At 44.1% G+C, this 18,904-nt stretch overlaps 1 protein-coding gene across 5 annotated transcripts in view; it reads left to right on the top strand.

The window, feature by feature from the left end:
- The window catches only part of FARP2 (FERM, ARH/RhoGEF and pleckstrin domain protein 2), an 85,235-nt gene extending 69,750 nt beyond the window's left edge, over positions 1–15,485 (top strand). For all 5 annotated transcript variants that reach the window (XM_075099643.1, XM_075099640.1, XM_075099644.1 and 2 more), the window contains exons 16-27: positions 76–209; positions 1,205–1,286; positions 2,320–2,557; positions 3,621–3,751; positions 4,566–4,634; positions 5,007–5,096; positions 5,783–5,865; positions 8,260–8,378; positions 9,072–9,235; positions 11,526–11,633; positions 12,430–12,581; positions 13,727–15,485. In XM_075099643.1, coding sequence (XP_074955744.1) covers positions 76–209; positions 1,205–1,286; positions 2,320–2,557; positions 3,621–3,751; positions 4,566–4,634; positions 5,007–5,096; positions 5,783–5,865; positions 8,260–8,378; positions 9,072–9,235; positions 11,526–11,633; positions 12,430–12,581; positions 13,727–13,817 — 1,461 coding nt within the window. In that variant the 3' untranslated portion in view covers positions 13,818–15,485. The remainder of the gene's footprint in view (positions 1–75; positions 210–1,204; positions 1,287–2,319; positions 2,558–3,620; positions 3,752–4,565; positions 4,635–5,006; positions 5,097–5,782; positions 5,866–8,259; positions 8,379–9,071; positions 9,236–11,525; positions 11,634–12,429; positions 12,582–13,726) is intronic.
- The last annotated feature ends 3,419 nt before the right edge of the window (positions 15,486–18,904 follow it).

Below are 18,904 nucleotides of genomic sequence, written 5' to 3'. Positions count from 1 at the left end.
AGTAGAAATTTTTATGCTAGCAATTAATTTCTTAAATAGAAAAATTTATCATAATTTATGGTTTTTTTCTGGCAGTGGTTTCGCAGCGCAGTCATTAAGGAGAACGCTATGCCAGAGGGTCTGATGACATTGCTCTTCTCTAATATAGACCCAATTTATGAGTTTCATCGAGGCTTTCTGAAAGAGATTGAGCAAAGGCTATTGCTCTGGTAAGCTTTAACGGTGCAGTGCATGGGCAATGAGCAGGGAACCTTTTCCTATGTCCTCACGTCAAAACCCTACTTAATCTATATTTGAACTGGTATTTCTGCTTAAATAGAATTAAGGAAAAAGTATTTTAATAAAAGTTTTTAAAAAATTACTAAATGTATTTTTCAAAGCCTCTTTTTCAAGCACCGCCATGTACATAATATCCCATAGCCGTGTGAATTGTGCACCAGACCAAGGTTTTTGTAATCACAGAATCATTTACATTGGGAAAAACCCTTAAGATCATGGAGTCCAACCATTAATATAACCTGGTGTTGTCTCTAGCCTTAGAAAAGAGAAGGAAAAGAAGGTAAAAAAAGACACTGTGTTTTTCAATAGCTTTCAGTTAACAAATCTTCAGGTGAAAATCTAGGAAACACGTTTTGATAATTAAGATTAGAGTTCAGTTCCTGCAGCACAATTTATTTCAAAGAGCATGTCTTTAGTCTTTTTTTTTTATTACTTTCTCCTGACCTGAGGTGTAATATGTAAGAATCTAATTACCATTCAAAAGGAAGTTGTTAACGTAAACTAAGTATGAACAAAAATAAATCATAAATTCAGGTGGAATTATATTGTGACATTTATCTGGAAGTCTGAGAGGTTAAACTCTGAAATAGACTTTTACATAAATTAATTTCTATTCCTTTCTCAGTTTTCTAAGCATGGCTTTATGTTTGTTATTTTATGCAGCTCCCATATTTACTGTAATAAGTTTTTGACCTGAACAGTGAAATGGGAATGTCAAGTGGCTAGAAGTGGATAGAGGAGGCATTAACGTTAGTACTGGTTCCTTTACTTTCACTAAAACAGTCCTTAAAATACACAGATACCTGGGAAGCATTTCTTAAAGATTACGTCTTGAAATACAGGGGAAGGTGGAGGGAGGAAATGGAAATTTCTTGATGTCCCATGTACTGCGGGTTGTTATTTCATCTCCTTATGTGTGTTTCAGGGAAGGAAGAACCAATGCTCACATGAAAGGAGATTATCAGCGCATTGGAGATGTCATGCTCAGGAATATGCGTACTCTAAAGGTAGATAAAAGACTAAAATAATGGAATCTCAGGATTGTTGAGTCATTTTTTCCTTTTGTCAAGGATGAGAGTTCAAGGTTTAGTATTTCCACTGACCCTGAAGTGAATTGCAAACACTTATTGCTGATTAAAAAATTAAAAAGAAAACTTAATAAAATATTTACAGCAAGGTTTTATACCACTGTTGCTTATTTAACCACCTAGATTTATCTTGAGAAAAGGTGGTTTGATTATTCAGCAGAACACAAAGAAAAATTATTTAATTAGCTTCACTGTCTCTCCTTTATTTGCACAACTTGAACTCTCCCCTGCAGAGACACTGTTTTATAAGGTTGTTTAATTCAAAAATATTTTTTAACTGCAGAGTAGTTTCTTCTGAAATTGTCACCTTTATTTGGAGTAGAGTGCCTTCATGGGACAGTTACACTTGTGCTGTAGTAGTGGAGTAATTATTCCATTAAAACCAGTGGCTTGAATGGGAGTGCAGAAGTGTGCGACTACTGTTCCGACTATCAGCGCTCTCTGTATTTGACATTCTTCAGCAGGCACAGGCATAGTGCTGAACAGACATCTGTTTTGACTCTGACTGGAAGCTGCCTGCCAGTTTATTCAATAGATAAGCCTAGATGAGACAACCCTCTCAGCACACTTCTGCCTATGCCAACTTGAAAAGTGTCAGTAGTTGACAAGAACTGTCTTAGAATGGCAAAGTATTAATTAAGGGGTGGTGCTACTGGCTTCTTTCATCAGAGGCACACCAAGACTCAGCTGTGGTAAATAGTGAACAGAGGCAACCAAGCAAATGTTTTTATTTTTAATACTGTGTTGGGTTTCTTTTAATGAAGCCATTGAAATGTACAATGTTGTTGATGCTATTTTTGTCAATATTTATGGCAACATATGCAGTCTTGGATGATATAATCATGGTCAGAGAAAAAAGTAGAGAGGGGAATGGATACTTTTCTTGCTCACTGTAAAATCTATTAAAGACTGTTTTCCTTTGATCAGAGTAATTTTTTCTATGGTTCAACAGGAGTTTACCAGTTATCTGCAGAAGCATGATGAGGTCCTGACAGAACTGGAGAAAGCAACTAAACGCCTAAAGAAGCTGGAAATGGTTTATAAGGAGTTTGAGCTGCAGAAGGTTTGCTACCTGCCCCTCAACACGTTTTTGCTCAAACCAATCCAGAGGCTGATGCACTACAAGTTGATCCTGGGGAGACTTTGCAAGCACTACACAGCAGAGCACCGGGACTTTGCCGATTGCCGGAGTGAGTGAGCACTCGGCTGTATACATGCTAGGCGGTAACCGTTCTCATGTACATACAAAATTTTGCCCATTCCCTGGGGGAGACAAACATTGCATCTACAAAGTCAATGTAAATGCTTTTTCTCTATTCAGGACCTCTCTGGCTCTCGCATGCAGCTCTGCAAAATACACAGGAACTTTGATTTAGATTTCTGAAAACACACTGCTTAGTGAATACTGTAATTTAAATATTGTGAAAAAAACAGAACATACCAAGTAGAACAGCAGAAAACTGTCAGGAGGCAGCCTAATTAAAAACATTTTTTTAGCTTACATTTTAAAGCTAACTTTGTTTTTCTTTAAGGTTTTCAGTACCAGGTTTCACTACTCTCCTAATGTGCTCTGGTGCAGGGTTCCAAAGCTTTCTGCAATACACAGAAAATTGCCGTAACAGCTAGTTTGGAAAATGCAAAAGATAACTTAGATGTAGACTGTTCTCTTTGCACAGATAGAATGCTTTTTCTGGCATTCCAGAAAGTGTTTTTCTCATGGTAATCTTGATGGGTGTTAATGTTTTAACCGAAGCTGGAAAAGTAGACCTTTTCTTGTCCCCTTTTGAAGTGGGAGAAAAAAGTTGTTTTTTTTTTAAGGAACTCTTTACCATCTTTAAGTAAAAAGGACAAAAAAATAATTGCTTTGTAGTGTCAAAAGCTTGCATAGTCAATTCCATTCATTTATAAAGTAATCTTTGGTAGAAATAATTGGCTTTAATTTTTTAATTTACTTTAGGCTACATGGTAAATACTTGTTATATGCACAAAGTCTGAGATATGCAGTAACCTCCAGAAGCATAGGAAGCACTATGGAGATGCTTGCTAGTCTCCATTTTGCCCCTAGGTAGCTATAAAATATGCTTTAAGAAGTTGGCAGTTGGACTAGACGATTGTTGTAGGTCCCTTCCGACTGAACTATTCTGTCTTACTCTAAACCTGGCTATAAATTTCAGAATCAATTTTCCAGGGATAAAATTGGTGGCCTGGGTTTGCTGCTCTGTTCTGATCCCTTCAGTGCTGTTTTCCTTACAGATGCACTGAAAGAAGTCACAGAAATGACGTCTCAGCTGCAGCAGAGTCTCATCCGCCTGGAAAATTTCCAGAAGCTAACAGAGCTGCAGCACGACTTGATTGGTATAGATAATCTCACTGCACCCGGTAGGGTGAGTACTTTTGCTTAGTTTTTAGAGTATTTATTGCCAAGGAAGTGCCTTTCAACCATCTATTTGCCATCATTGCTGCTCCATTTTATGAATGTCTGTAAAGGCTTTGTATAGTTGTCTTCAGAGTAGGTTCCATGGAGGTTTTGGTGATACCGTAGGGAATAGATCAAAAATGCTTCTGCTTATACTCTGGCTACAGTTAGGTTTTTCCAGTACAGCAGATACTGGGTATGCTGGGGTACGGTACTCTGAGTGGGAAGCAGTATGTCACACACTCGATAGGAAATCCAGAACCAGGTCTGCATAGTTCTGTCTGATGCAATCTCTGTCTGTGAACTGAGACTGCATGGAGAACGTAGCAACAGTGAAAGCCGTGTCACTGGGAAAAACTGGTATTGGTGACTGTGTTTCTAGGAGTTTGTACAGTTCCTGCTCGGTTTTTTGTTTCTTTGGTTTCGATAGATGGACTGAGTATAAATACAGGAGCATCCCGTATGCTTTTGGGATGCTATGGCAATCACTGCAGTGGGGAATGTAAGTGTATTAGGTGAACTGCTGGTGTTCAACAGGAACTCTGCTCCTTTTCCTTCTCTTGCTTCATTGATTTAAATGCTGGCTGCAGCAAGGAGCTGATTCATGTTACAAAACAGAAGGAAAGGTGTCATCAGGCATTTAAGAAATCCGTTAGTAGTCATTGCTGGGCACCAATGAACATGTGTGTACCCTGGGGTGAATTAAAAAAAACCCAAAACATTAAAATTCTCTGTGTTTGGGAAAGATGAAACTTTACCTAACTTCCTATTTTCTGCTGCAGGAGTTTATCCGGGAAGGTTGCTTGTACAAGCTCACTAAGAAGGGTTTACAGCAGCGGATGTTCTTTCTGGTGGGTGTTCCTTCTGGTTTTCATAAACCCAAAGGCTTCAAGATAAAGTTGTTAGGAAAGTATGTTTTCATGTGCTTGTGATGAAAATCAGCAATCATAACTGTAAACTCACTCGAGGGATTTTTAGATAGAGCGTGACTGTGACAATACTGTCTGTTCAGCTTCTTTTCTTAATGGTGCATAGTTCTAACAATTTTAAAAATTAATTGCCTCTCCTATAAGTAAAGGAAAGTAGGCCAAACTGACTGAGAAATGGCATTTTTTCATGTGTCTACAGTGTCCTTTAAACAGATTCTTAAAAAGATGTCAAAAAATACTTGGCCCTACCTGCTGTCTTCAGAATGTTGATTTTATTCTTCCTGCCTTTTTCAGTTCTCAGATATGTTACTCTACACAAGCAAAGGGGTTACAGGGACAAATCAGTTCAAAATTCATGGACATCTTCCTCTGCATGGCATGTTGGTAAGTGGTTTTAAGTTGTATCACAGTGTTAAGGAAGCAACTTTTGCCTTAAGCCAGGTTGAGGCAATTCCTTCAGGGCACAAAGACCCAGGCCAATGACAGCAGCCTGTGGTGCTCTTGGCTGTGGACTGGACCTTCACGTGCCTCAGCCTGTGTGTCAGAGACTTGTCCGCAGGTGATAAGCTTATTCCTTCCATAGCATTAGCAAAACAGCTGGAGCACGCCCTTTTGACCATTCATTTTCATGCTGGTGTGAGAGGCTGATGTGGAAAGAAGGATTTGTCCTGGCATTTTTCACCTGTGTGCACAGCTAGGCATATAATCAGTCCTCCTGCCTCCCCACCCCCTATTCTAATGGGACTGTTCTTTCTGTGTTTGATTTGCAGCTGATAGTGCTCGACCCACCGGTAAGTAATAAGCCGAATCCCGCTCAGAACGCTCCTTTTCTTGCCCTGTTGGATGTGGTGCTGTGCCGCTAGAGATGGGGCGGTAGAAACACACAATGTAGATTACTTTATAGAGCCAAAACAGACTTGAAGTAGGTGGTATGCATAAAAGAGTAGCTGTTTTGCTCTTATTGCAAGCGGGTTGTAATCATATTGTAACTCAAATTCCTAGCCAGCTGAGGACAGTTGTGTTATCAGCCACTAAGTAATGATGAGAAAAACCTTTTTCTTTTTCTGCAGGTGGAGGAGAGTGAGAATGAATGGGCTGTCCCACACTGCTTCACCATTTATTCAGCACAAAAAACCATAGTGGTGGCAGCAAGGTAACATTTCTTTTCCTCAATTGCCTGTAGGTTTGATAATACCTTCTCCAAAGGGTTACTGTTTGTGTGCTTCAGAGCCAAGGGCGTGTTTCATGCATCCTCTGGAAAGCACAACTTCAAAACAAACACAGGACACTTCACAACTCCTTTATCAGTGTTGCGTTTTGGGAAGGAGTAGTTCATCTCACAGAATGACGTGTTATTAAAACACACACCAGCAGCAATAACATCACCATTGTGTTATTTTCTAGTTAGTTCAGTTGCCGGTATCATCCTTTAAACAACTGCTATAAAGCAGGAGACAAAACAAAATCTAAACGTACAAATATTTTAGAGACCCAGAAAGAATTAAAATCCAGAACACACAAAAGGTTGTAAGGAAAGGAGAGTTCCTGCATGGATGTCATGGAGGAAGCTGGGAAGGGAGAGGAAAAACTAAAAGCTGGCTTGGAGAGAAAACAGATCTTTTCTGTGTAACTTGTCTCTGTGCAGTGAGTTTGGTGTCTTTTTTTTTTTTTGTTACTTTATATCTGAAATACGTCTACCACACCTGTTATCTTGGGATCAGCCTCAGAAGGGTTTGTCCCTGTGCATGTCCCCTAAAAGGCAGCTGGAGTTGGGTATGTCAAGAATGCAGGATAGGAGCACTAAAACTCAACCTTAAATTGTTGTGGTTTAGCCGGCAGCTCAGCCCCACACAGCCGCTCGCTCACTCCGCCGCCGGTGGGATGGGGGAGAGAATCAGAAAGGTAAAGCTCGTGGGTTGATGTAAGAACAGTTTAATAGTTAAAATAAAACAACAAAAACGCAATGGAAAGGAAACCAGTGAGAGGTGCGAAACCTGGGATGGAGTGGGGCAAAGGTGGAAGGAACCACCAAAACAAACAACACGTGACGCAGCTGCTCACCACCCGCCGACCCGACGCCGACAGTCCCCGAGCCGCAACCGCCCCGCCACGCGCCATCTCCCCCAGTTAATATACTGGTCATGGCGTCACATGGTATGGCATATCCCAGTGGCCAGTTCAGGTCAGCTGTCTTGGCTGTGGCCTCTCCCCTCCCAGCCTCTTGCCCATGTGGCAGAGCATGGGAAGCTGGAAAGGTCCCTGACTACTACGGGCACTACAGTGAAGAGAATTAACCCTTTCTCAGCCAAAACTAGCACAAAATTTATAGGTGTTTTTTACTGCTTGACAGCCTGTATTGAAATATATAACCATTAATGAACATTTATAAAACAGTTATCTAGTGGCACAGGAGCCCACACTTCTGGTATGCAGATGTATTCACCAAGCAAAACTTTTTTTTATTCCAGCCTAACACCTGAAAATGTTGATTATTTTTAAGATCAACTGTTTCTCAGCAGCTGCAGATCAAAAAGTGCTTGAAAGGTCCTTAAATTTGGAAAAATAAATATAAATTTTACCTTGTCATAACTTAGAAATAGCTCAAAGGTTTTTGTTTTTGATATGTTACCTCTCCCTACCTGTCGAAATTGCTGCTGGGTTTAGACCATGCGTAGAATTTTCAGTCTAAATTAAAAACTTTCTGAAAAAAGATATGGCTACTTAAAAAAATCCCACAGACCCTCCCCAAGCAAACACAAGAGCGTCTAACCGTATATGGCACTTCAAACAACAAGTGGGCAGACAAGGAGTGTAGCCAGAGGTAAAAAAGAAATGCCACAGCCATGTGGCCATGTCTAAAGGAAAACCTTACGCTGCTGCATACTGATGGATATAGATACGTGTACATGAGCTGTAAAGCTCTTACCCTGTGATCATGGCATGAGCTGTGTAACACATGATGGAAGCTATGTGGGGTGAAAGAAGTCTTCATCTTCCTGCATGCTGTGTTTTACCGGCTTGAGATGTAAGGTAAATCCTGTATCCCCTTTAAAAGATGTGCTATCTTTCAGGTTGCCTTTTATTCCTCGAAAAGATAATTTCCAGTATGGTCATACCACCCATCTCCAAAATGCTTTTTGGAGTGAAAACTTGATTTCATGTTTGAAATAACCTATCAGCTATGAAGATCTCTCTATGAAGAACAGCAATGGCCCAGACCACATAATTCCTCTTCTGAGTCTGATAGCTCAAGAGGGGGATATTGTGTGGCCCTCTGGCTCTCTATTAATTCTCTTTGCTGTAAAGCCCAAGTTTTTAATGGTTATTTTAGTCTTGTTTCAAGGCTTGAAAGTAGAGGTGAAGGCTGTGTGAGGTCAACTTCCTGTCTGGAAAGCTCATGTTTTGGAGGAATTTTTTATTTTAATTTATTTAATGGAAAGGGACTGCTCCTTGTATTAGGCAGTGACTTGTGCCTTCCTTCAGCAAACTAGCGCTCTGTCATGGCTCCAGGCTGGGTTGGTCTCCATTCGCATTGTTTATCTTGCAGCACCCACCTGGAGATGGGGAAGTGGATGGAAGACCTAAACATGGCAATTGAAATGGCCAAGAAATCTACTGAGAAATCTGACACGCTTCTGGAAAACTCAGTATGCAATCGCTCCAACAGTAAGTGGTGTTTCCTGCCTTCTTGAAAAGCATCAGTTCTCATGTCCTTTTCATTCTCCATATTGTGAATTTGATAACATAAATGGACTATTTTTATAATTCATGTTGTAATGGAGAGTTATTGTGCATTTGTTTTGTTTTAATCAAAAGAAATATGCTTGTCTTCCTAGACTGATGTTCCTGGTATCTTTAAATGCAGCAGAGATGCTCCAGTTGCAGAATTGTTAATTTTATAAGGTCCTTATTCATCTCTCACATAGATTTTTCTCAATTTAATCATGTAGTGCATTTTCTTGTCCAGAAATTTGATGTCATTGGAGATCAGCAAGTTCTTTTATAGCCCAGCATTCTTGTGCCAGTGTCTGGTGGTGTTATGGATGTGCTAAAACATGTGGTATCACTTCTTGGAGCACTTCTTCCTATTACTCACTAAGAATCAACTGAAGATGAAGTGTGGGGATTTCTTTTGTTGTTTTACATAGTATTGATTCAGCTGCCTCAACCAGAGCTGAGTAATAAAAGCCACAATGATCTGCTCTGAGTGGCTTTTATGAGTTGTGTAACAAATTCAAGGTGATGTATTTTAAAACTGGACCATTGCAAGAGAGAACAGTTTTTCTCAGGAATCCCTGCTTCTCTTGCTCTTTGTATTGCACACTTTTCTTAAATCGCTGATGAATTCTCCTCCCCCAGGATCCTCTGATGAGGTCTCTCTAGAACAGGAGTCTGAAGATGACATACACTCTTCTCGTAGCTCCTTGGACAGGCAGAGCCACCACCGTGCCAACACAACCATGCACGTGTGCTGGTACCGCAACACAAGCGTCTCCATGACTGACCACAGTGTGGCTGTCGAGGTACCGACAGGGCGCAGCTCCCACATCTCACTCTGTCTGTCCTGGCTCGCTCGGCCTCCACTCCATCTCCCATATCGCCTTGGCAGCATCTGCGTCTGGGGAGAGCACGGCCCATTAAAAGGCTGCTCCCTCTCTGTGCATGTCTGTGTGTCTGCATGTACGTGCACTGCTCTCCTTGCAGCAGGGCTTTGCTTCAGCAAAGGCACTGAAGGAGGAAGATTTTAAAGGAAACCCAGGATATCCTAGGACTGAATTGTTCCTTTGGGTTTCATCAGCCTTGCTGGAGGATAGGTTACCTATCCATGATATTTTCCTTTAGAGATTGACTCTGCTATACTGAGGTCCGGTTAGCTACTGTACTGCACCTAGAATTAAGAGCGCGTTAAGCTCAGTGGGAATATGGCTTGTGCCCTTTCCTCACTGGCAGGGGTGAGCAGCAAGAATTAGGAAGTGCCATTTTACAGCACAGTTGTGTTATGCTGACCAGAGATCTAGTACATGCCCGCTGAGCTGCTGTTTCCTGGGGTCTTACCATTCAGCATGGCTTGGTGCAGCACTGGTGGCATGTTTTGGTACTGCAGATTTCAAGATGGATGTCTGTTCAGCACTCCTTTTGCAAAGCGCTGCTTGCACCAGCTCTGTGGCTTCACTTTTGGCGAGGTCAGTTGGGTAGGACGCCTTCCTGCAGGCTGTCATGCTTGGAAGACTTCCAGAAGTGGACCTTAAATACCATGAAGAGAAAAAGGAAGTCACTAACCAGACAAACAGCAGTGGGGCAGGGTGCTGCATCCATGTATTCATACCTTCCTACCTTCCCTTCCCTGCTGTTAAGGCACTTTTTGTTTAATGGAAGGAGTTAAAAGTTGGGCACTGAAGTTCCTGGGTCTTTGTGATGTAGAGAACATGTCAATCAGCTCAGTAAAGGAAAGTTTTAGGAGGAAACAAGGAAACTATGAATGTCACTTTGGCTTAGGGTCCAGAAGTTGGGCATGTTAGCTGGCAAAGAAGTGGTTTCTATCAGAGGGGACAAGCCTTCCTTTCCCAGCCGATACCCTTGTGAAAGGTACCATCTCGCTGTTCTGTACCTGGATAATGAGACCTCCTTGCTACAGACCTGAGATTGAACGTGTGAGGTCTTGCAGCTCCCTCTCACTTTGATCTGTTCCGTGTTCTAATACCATCATCTTTTTTCACAATCCATTTTCCTTTAACAGATGCCTTTCCTGCATCGTTTCTCTTACCCTAATGGTCTGATTTTCTCTTTCTCTCCCTCTTTTCTCTGCTCAGTTTTCTGCTCTCTTGCTGTTTCTCCAGAGCTTCCTCCTCGCTATTTGCTGGGCCAGGCCCAACGGCCCAACACAGTCACCCATGTTTGTTGGTACCGGAACCAGAGCCTATCACTGTCTGATTACCTGTGCATGATCCAGGTAAAAATGCCTCTCAAGTTCTGCACTGGTGGGAGGAGCCATGGGATGCCAAGGAAAATGTACTGCTGCTCACTTTGTAATTGCTCAGTGAGCCCATGTGTGCTGGTGTGAGGATGCCCCAGCCAGCCAGCGGCAGAGTTGTAACGTTGCCTTCTTGATACAGGATTTCCTCCTGTTTATGCTCCCCAAAATGATTCTTTATGTAATTCTGCTGCGTATCCTGTCTTTTTCCCTAATTACAAAATCCATTTGCTGTCATTCCGTGCCGTAGGTTTCCTTATCCTGCTGCACAAGTGCTCGGTGGCTCTGACTCTCAAGCAGCAATGTTCCAACATTCCTGCTTCCCACACCAGGCTTAGCTTCGCGTAGCTGCCACATGTAGCTTGTCTGCAACTCTAGCATCCTGTGTTTCCTCTTCTGCCTTATTTTCCTTCTCACACAGTGTGTTCTACATGGGTTTACTGCATGTAAAAACGGGTGGCTAAAAGGATGGACACCCTCATGGCTGTCACCATTCCCCTGACGATAGGCTGTAGAGGAGAGTGATCGTTGGAGGGATGAGTGAGCCTGTGTGCAGCCTGTCACTGCGCAGAGGTGCTGTGAGCATTTAAACATACAGGGGGAGTTGCTGTTAGTGGAGAGGCATCGCTGATTTGTTCATCAGAACATAGCTGTGAATTACTGAACTGAAGATACAAAGTCATTCAGTCACCATGTGAAATATCTGGGAGGCTTTCCACACACATGGGCAAGTGCAGGAGTGGTTATGGCAGGCAGCCTCAAGCTTTTTATCTGTGGCAGCTGTTGTTTTTTTCTGAAGGACAGCGACCGGTTGTTTCACAGTTGTTTTCATTCTGTGCTAGAACCAGCTCTCCGGATACTTGCTGAGGAAGTTCAAGAACAGCAATGGCTGGCAGAAACTGTGGGTTGTCTTCACCAACTTCTGCTTGTTCTTCTACAAAACACACCAGGTGAGCAATTGTAGCTGAGGGGACCATGTTAAGTGTCAGGGGGAACCTAGAGGTCCTTGTCTTTCTGCTCCGGGTGCAGCTTGCTGCTATTTGAAGGAGTCTAACAAGTAGAAGAGGAGGTAGTTCGTAATGAAACCAGTCTTTGTAAGGCCATGGGCCCTTCTTGCAGAATTTAATCAGGATTTCCAGTTCTGTTACTGGTACTGACGTTCTGTGGGAGGGGGGGAAGATGGCTCCTCATGCAGTGACTGATGGAGGTGAGGGAATCAGCAGCCTTTGGTCAGTCTCTGTCCGTTTCTCTCCCTGCTGGGCTTCAGAACAGTTGAAGAGGCCCTGGGGATTTTGCTGCCTGTGGTGCCTCCAGCACCTGCTTGATAACGAACTGTGCTGCAGTGTAACCTGTGCCTTTTCATCTTATTAAGCCAATAAACTGTTTATTCAGACTTCTTGCCTTGAGGGCATATTTCTTCTGGGGAGGGATATTTGAACTTTTGGGTTGGATCCATGCTTAGAGTTCCAGTGAGGGGGTGTGGAGGGGGAAGGGGGGAACCCAGGAGGCAGTAATGGGCAGGGGAATAGAAGCAAATAACTCTATAAAAGCAGTCAAAGGGGTTGGGGAAGGTTTCATGATAAGCTTGGAGGCCTCACAAAAGATAAAGGCTGATCCTCCTCCCATTCTATCCTAAACAAAAATACAAAGACCTTACCTATATGGTACAAAAGAGTGAGTGTGCGTTGGGCTGAATGGTGTGACGGGATGCCTTGCACTAAGAGCTGGGCTATTGGGCTTTTCCAGGACGATTATCCCTTGGCTAGTCTCCCACTGCTTGGCTACGCAGTCAGCTCCCCTGTGGAGGCAGACGGCATTCAGAAGGATTTTGTCTTCAAGCTGCAGTTCAAGTCCCATGTGTATTTCTTCAGGGCTGAAAGCAAGTATACCTTTGAGAGGTAATTTTCTGTTTTCTCTGTCTCTTGGTATATAACATGTTGTTAATCCACTGGCTGATCATGCAGAGCCCTCTCTTTCTTCCTGACTACCTCCTAGTCTGAGTGACCTTACAGCACATTCTCAGTAATAAAGCTCCCTTCCTTTTCCTACCCATGATGTTTGGAGATTCCTCCTCTGCCAGAACCATCCTCCTTGTGGGGGAGAGCTGGTGGTTACACCTAGAGCTGTAGGCTCTGCTTTGTCTCAGGAGTCTGGGGCTTTCTTGGGGCAGGGAGAAGTGTGGGTGGAAAGGCTGTGAGGTGCTCAACCCCACTTAGTCTTGGGAGTCAGATTTCTAGGTTAATGAGAGTTCTTGCAAGAATATTCCCCCCACCCCCCACTTGATCTCTGGAAACAGGAGTTATAACACAAGGCTGAGAGCAACAAGTGTAGTGCTGCTTTTCATTTTACTGCTTTCTCTATAATTACATTTAGCAGTGCTGTTAGGGCTTACACACACAGTCCAAAGAGAATCATGTTTAATCACGTATGAAACTGCTGTTGAAAACCATTGCATTGAGGTCTGCTGTGCAGGGTAGTATCAGTTGTTTCAGAGTGTGATTTTATTGAGAAGATGTCACACACTTGTGAGCAATGTACGTATCAGCTACCCGAGACAGCAGAGTCGTGCTCTTTAATCCACTGGTCTCACATAGTGATTTCAAGGAAAAAATGTCTAATTCACAGTGGATGTTTGTCTTGCTTTTTTCACTGTTGCTTTGCTTTCTCCCATATGAGCAAGTCTGTTACATAATTTATTGCAAGAAAAGCAATCTATTGACTAAGGAAAATCTTTGTCAGCCTGTCCTCGTTGGTAAACACTTTCTGTACACTTACAAGAGAATGTGGTGTGCTCTTATAAGAGCTCTCTGGAGCTCAAAGCACTGTAGAGCTCTTACTTGGAGAGGCAGCCATGTTCTGCAGTGTATTTACCACATCTCAAGCTATTCATGTGAAGAGTTAGTTTCCTAAAAGAACTGTAAAAGAAAGGTAGAAAACAGATGTCTTGTAGGGTTTGGTGAAAGGGGTACAGCTCATAACCAAAGGACAAGATTATGCATCTGTGAGCAAGGGATTGAGCATGTCTCATGTCCTTTCTTGCCAGGTGGATGGAGGTGATCAAGAGAGCCACCAGCTCTCCAGCGAGGTCAAGCCTGCTGCTTCTGAAGGATGAGAGAGACAGTCACACAGACTGACGTGGGGCAGAGCTGGATCTCTGCTGTAAACATCAACAAAAGAGGCAGGTGGAAGCAGGAGTCTCTGGAGTTCATAAAGCAAAGATTCAGGAAGCTCATTTCTACCTGGTATGGGAAGTGGGAGCGAGGGAGTTGCAGATGGGGATCACATCCATTCCCGATGACATGGAAGAGGGTCAACTCTGTTCCAGTTGAACCTACTTAGAGAGAACCTGACAGCCACAGAGCTCCAGTGTGCACACACGTGGAAGGTTTATTGTTCTGGTTGTACCTGTACAGTAACACCCTTGCCTGCCCTGAAGGTAAATGCCACCTTGTTTTACATTTTGACTGGATGGTCAGCATATACGGGAAAGAAGTAGCAGCTGTCAGCGGTGCAATTGGCTCACAGCTGCTGGTGCCAGGGCTTGCGGCCTCCCAGAGGTTCCTTCCCCTGATGCTTGGCATGGCTGGCTGTACAGCTGCTGTCTTGCTGCTGTTACCGTCAACCTGCTGGCACAGTCATTTTAGACTACAGGGGATCCACAGAGGTAACTAACTTAAGCACAGTTCATTTTGAACAGAAACTGCAGCTCTTGTAGAACAACTCTGCTCTTTGGAAACTGCCATGGGGAAGTTTTCCAGGGTAAGCAGGAGGCCTAAACCTGTGCGAAGCTGTTGAAGTTTCAGTGTATAGTGGTTTGGTACAGGGAGGGTGCATGATATTTCCACTGAACTCTGAACGCTGGCGCATGCTGAGAGGGCCAATCGCTATTCTCATATCACAGCTCCAGAGTTTCCTTATCCTGTAGTGGGTGTTACTTAAGGTATGGGACGGCAAACATACTCTCCACCCTGATGTGGTCACGTTTTCAAGGCATTTAAGCAGTACAGGAGAACAAGCTTCTCTGAAAGTCACTGTTGCTTGTGTTTGTGCCACGCAAAGACTTTTGAAAATCTCTGTTCTTACCTTTAAATTTGGGGTGGGATCCATCTTCCACTTCTCATGAAGGTGTAAGTCACTGGATTCCAGATGGAGCATTAGTGTCTGTGGACTCTATTAAATCTCGTATTAAATCTGAAATGTTTGCAGTTTGTTCTGTTTTTGTAAAGCTGTCACCTTTGGTTGCCTCCACAGAAGGACTGAAGTAAGCTAAGCGCCACAGAACGCTGTTGGACATGGCTTTGATAGGTTCTAGGGACTCTGCTTTTATGTTAGATAGAAAAGTATTTGTGTACTAGAAGAAGGAACAATGAAGTGGTGTAGTGAAAGAGAAAGGAAAGTGTTACAGGTTGTGAGGATGGAGAAATGTGGAGATCCCTGGGAAAACAGGAAGGACAGAGGCCAGCATGTGCATTCTCCAAGGCTGTTTCAGAGGCCAGCATGTGCATTCTCCAAGGCTGTTTCAGGTTATGGTCTAAAATGTGTGGGATGAGGACTGTGGGCAGAGGGTTCCAGAGGGATTTTCCAGAATGCTCACTTGGCATTTGCATCATAGAGTGACTGCAGCTCCAGCCTTCACCACCACTGTTACAATGACCATTGTCCCATGTAAGTTAAATGTACTTAATTTATTAGTGTCTTTTTTTTATTAACTGTTGTAGGTGTATACATGTGGATTGACTAGATTTGTTATAATGCAGCTGAATATGACTGTTGAAAGTAAATAGCATCTTGGTATAAAACTATCTCAGCCTCTTATTCCTGAGCCCACCATCCCCATCCGTGGCCATGCTTGTGGGAAAGTGGATGGCATCTGCACAGAAGCATTGCTTTTCCTCAGACCTGAGAGGCTTCTCGCTGTTGATTAATGGGTCTTTGCATGGGTTTTCCTGGATGATAACCAGGAAATCCTTTGTCATGGTCAAATACCAGAGTCGCTTAGCAGAAATGCTTTCCTCTGTCATGAGAACTCACCCAAGCAATTACTGCCCTTTGGTCTCCTGTGGGGAAGCTCTGCAGTTGCAGAGAGCAGGAGCAGGGTCTCTGTGAGCAAATGGGTGTCTCGGCACTTAACCCCAACCTTTAGTTGCACTCACCTACTGTAGCAGGGCTTTCTAGCACCAGGATTCAAAATACTTTTTTAGAGTGTTCAACCTGCACATGAGCCAGCAGTGTGCCTTGGCAGCCAAGAGGGCCAACCGTGTCCTGGGGTGCGTCAAGCCCTGCATTGCAGCCGGTCGAGGGAGGTGATTGTCCCGCTCTGCTCTGCGCTGGTGCGGCCTCACCGCAAGTACTGTGTGCGGTTTTGGGCGCCACAGTATGGTAACGATATAAAGCTACTAGAGAGCGTCCAGGGGAGGGCCACAAAGTTGATGAAGGGTTTAGAGGGGAAGCCATACGAGGGGCAGCTAAAGTCACATGGTTTGTTCAGCCTGGAGAACAGGAGGCTGAGGGGAGACCTCACTGCAGTCTTACAGCTTCCTGACAAGAGGAGGAGGAGGAGGAAAAGGCGCTATTCTCTTCTCTCTGGTGACCAATGATAGGATCCGAGGGAATGGCAGGAAGATGTGCCAGGGGAGGTTTAGGTTGGACATTAGGAGAAGGCTCTTCACCCAGAGGGTGGTGGAGCACTGGAACAGGCTCCCCAGGGAGGCAGTCACGGCACCAAGCCTGGCAATATTCAAGAAGCACTTGGACAACAGCCCTCAGAGACATGGTGTGAATTTTGGGGTTTTCCTTTGCAGGGACAGGAATTGGACTCAATGATCCTTGTGGGTCCCTTCCAACTAAGGACATTCTCTGATCCTAAGTCATGCAGTAGTTTTCCAAAACTCTGGTTCTCAGCTCACTCAGCATCAAGCTCTGCTTCCACCTGCAGCAGCGAGTCAGCACCAATTCAGAATGACATGGAGGAGGTGGTGGAGCCACCTTTATGGAGCCTGTGAGTGCCACCAGGCTGGGGGAGCTGCTCTGGGGCAGAGGGGGAGGAAGGGACTGACAAACACCTCCTGAAATTCAACAAGGATAATTGCAAAGTCTTGCAGGGGGGACAAAGTACCCACTGCAGTACGGGCTGGGGACTGCACAGCTGTCTGTGCTTGGGGCAGAGACCCCGGGGTCCCCAAAAGCACATGGTGTTTGTTGAAGGGCAGTGCATGTCCTCTGCCATGTGTGTTACGAAGGCCAGACTGGGCCAGTTGCCAAAAGAGACAAGAATCGAAGAGCAGGGCGCAAGAGTGTGTCTTTTGCCTGGGGTGAAACAGCCTGGTATTTGGCCCGGGTCTTTTTAATTTTCTTTTTTTTTTTTTAAACTAGATGACAGAGATAGCTTACTCTCTTAACATCAGCTAGACTTCATCTAAATGACCTCCATAAATCAGCTGTCACTCTCCCTTGCACCACGTGTTAAAGATCAGACTGCTGACATGTAGCCAGTATTACTGGAATGGTATAAGCCAGCCTCACCCTCAGCAAGCAGCGTGCAGGCTTAGCTTTTGTATGCTCCCTTGCAGCCTCCAGCGGAGCCTCTTCCCTTCCAACTTGTTTTTCCACCTTGTACCACACAGAGCACTGCTTTAGTCTATAATGCAAGGAAACAACTTCTGACATTTAGAAAAATGGTCAAAGAACACCATGGAAGGACACAGCCTAAAGCTGTTAGTACATGACTAGTAGGTACTCACATGGCTAAGCCAGACCATTTGAACACCTACGCTCTGTTTATCCTCCCATCACTGCTGTGTACCAGAATAGTCCTGTTATGACTCCCATTACAGGAGAGATGCAGTGAGCAAGAGTCCTTCCTTAAGATTTTTGAGCATTGTATGATCCTTACTTATGTGCTTAACCTGCAGCTCTCTATTTCCTGTCTTGAAGATGCATGTGCTATCTCCAGTGGCTGAGGTGTGGTCCTGATACAGGCATCCCCAGTGCTAGCTGACCAGAAACCGAGAGGGACAGCAGGCAGCAAAAGTCCCTTCGTGGGTGGAGAATACAAAGCTCAAATGTGTCTGCATTTAAAATGCAGGAGCACAGGCTATAAATGCCAGAAACTTCACTAGTCCTGGCAGAACTGCTTACTGCCTACCTTGGCAAGCTCTCAAACTGGGGAGGATTTCAGTGGCATGCCAGTTCTTCTGTGAAGTATCATGTAGTATTTTAGCTTTAGCAGAATCCTGCAGTATTTTTTCTCTGCTACACTCATGAGCACTTTCCTTAACAAGCACTAAGAAAGACCAGAATACAACTGGTCCTTACTGATTAGTTTCTTGCTAGCAGGCTATACACTAAGGGAGAGCTGAACCCATGCTCTCAGGAACCTCATGGCTTAATAGCCGTGGTCTCATTTAATTTCAAAATCATCATTTCTGGTAAAAACCCCACCACTTTTCCCTGCTTCCCACAGGACAGGCTGGCCAGCCTTCATGCAGTGTAACAAAGTCCTGTGTCATTGCTTAAGAAACCAGAACAACTAAGTTTTTTGCAGTAATTCCTACCATGTGTTTAATGCAACAGACTGGAGCTGCTCTGGTGACTGCTCCAGCGACTGCTCCCTTTATCGCCCCCCATTACACCAGATGATTCACACATCCCCCTTGCCTCCTGCCTACATCACCACACCTTTACCTCTGCTGAAGCCTCAGCAATGTGCACGCACGAGGCGTTCATCCTCCAGCTTGGGTGCAAGTGGAGCGCAGCTTGCTTGCAGTGGTGTGTGTTAAATACTCCGTTGTGAAGGTTGAGCGAGTCAGTCAGCTGGGGGAATGTTAATTGTCAGAGCTTTCATTTTATAAGGCAGACTTCCAGTCACCCACACAAAACATGAGCTGCACAGCTGGCTCACAGAACCAGCTGTAACCTTCACCTTTGTGTTTCTGCCTGGGGAAGGACAGACACACGGAAGGTTTTAAACATGCTTTGAGTGGTGTCTCCAAGGTGTTCATCCTGTAACTGAGGCCACATGCTTGCAGAGTGGTTGAGGTGAGCAGGGACATGGCTTGGTCACCCTCTCAGTTGCAAAGGGAGAAAGGTGAAGGCAGAGATGTCGTGTCGTCAGCTTTTACAGTGGAACCCAAGTCTAAATAATGCAGATCAATAAACAGACTCCAGCAAAAACTGCACCTGAAGCATTCTCCCAAGCACAGCTATGCTTTTGCAAACAGGG

The sequence above is a fragment of the Phalacrocorax aristotelis genome, chromosome 7 (assembly GCF_949628215.1).
Source record: "Phalacrocorax aristotelis chromosome 7, bGulAri2.1, whole genome shotgun sequence".
NCBI lineage: Eukaryota > Metazoa > Chordata > Aves > Suliformes > Phalacrocoracidae > Phalacrocorax > Phalacrocorax aristotelis.
This window is presented reverse-complemented; position numbering and strand designations above follow the sequence as displayed.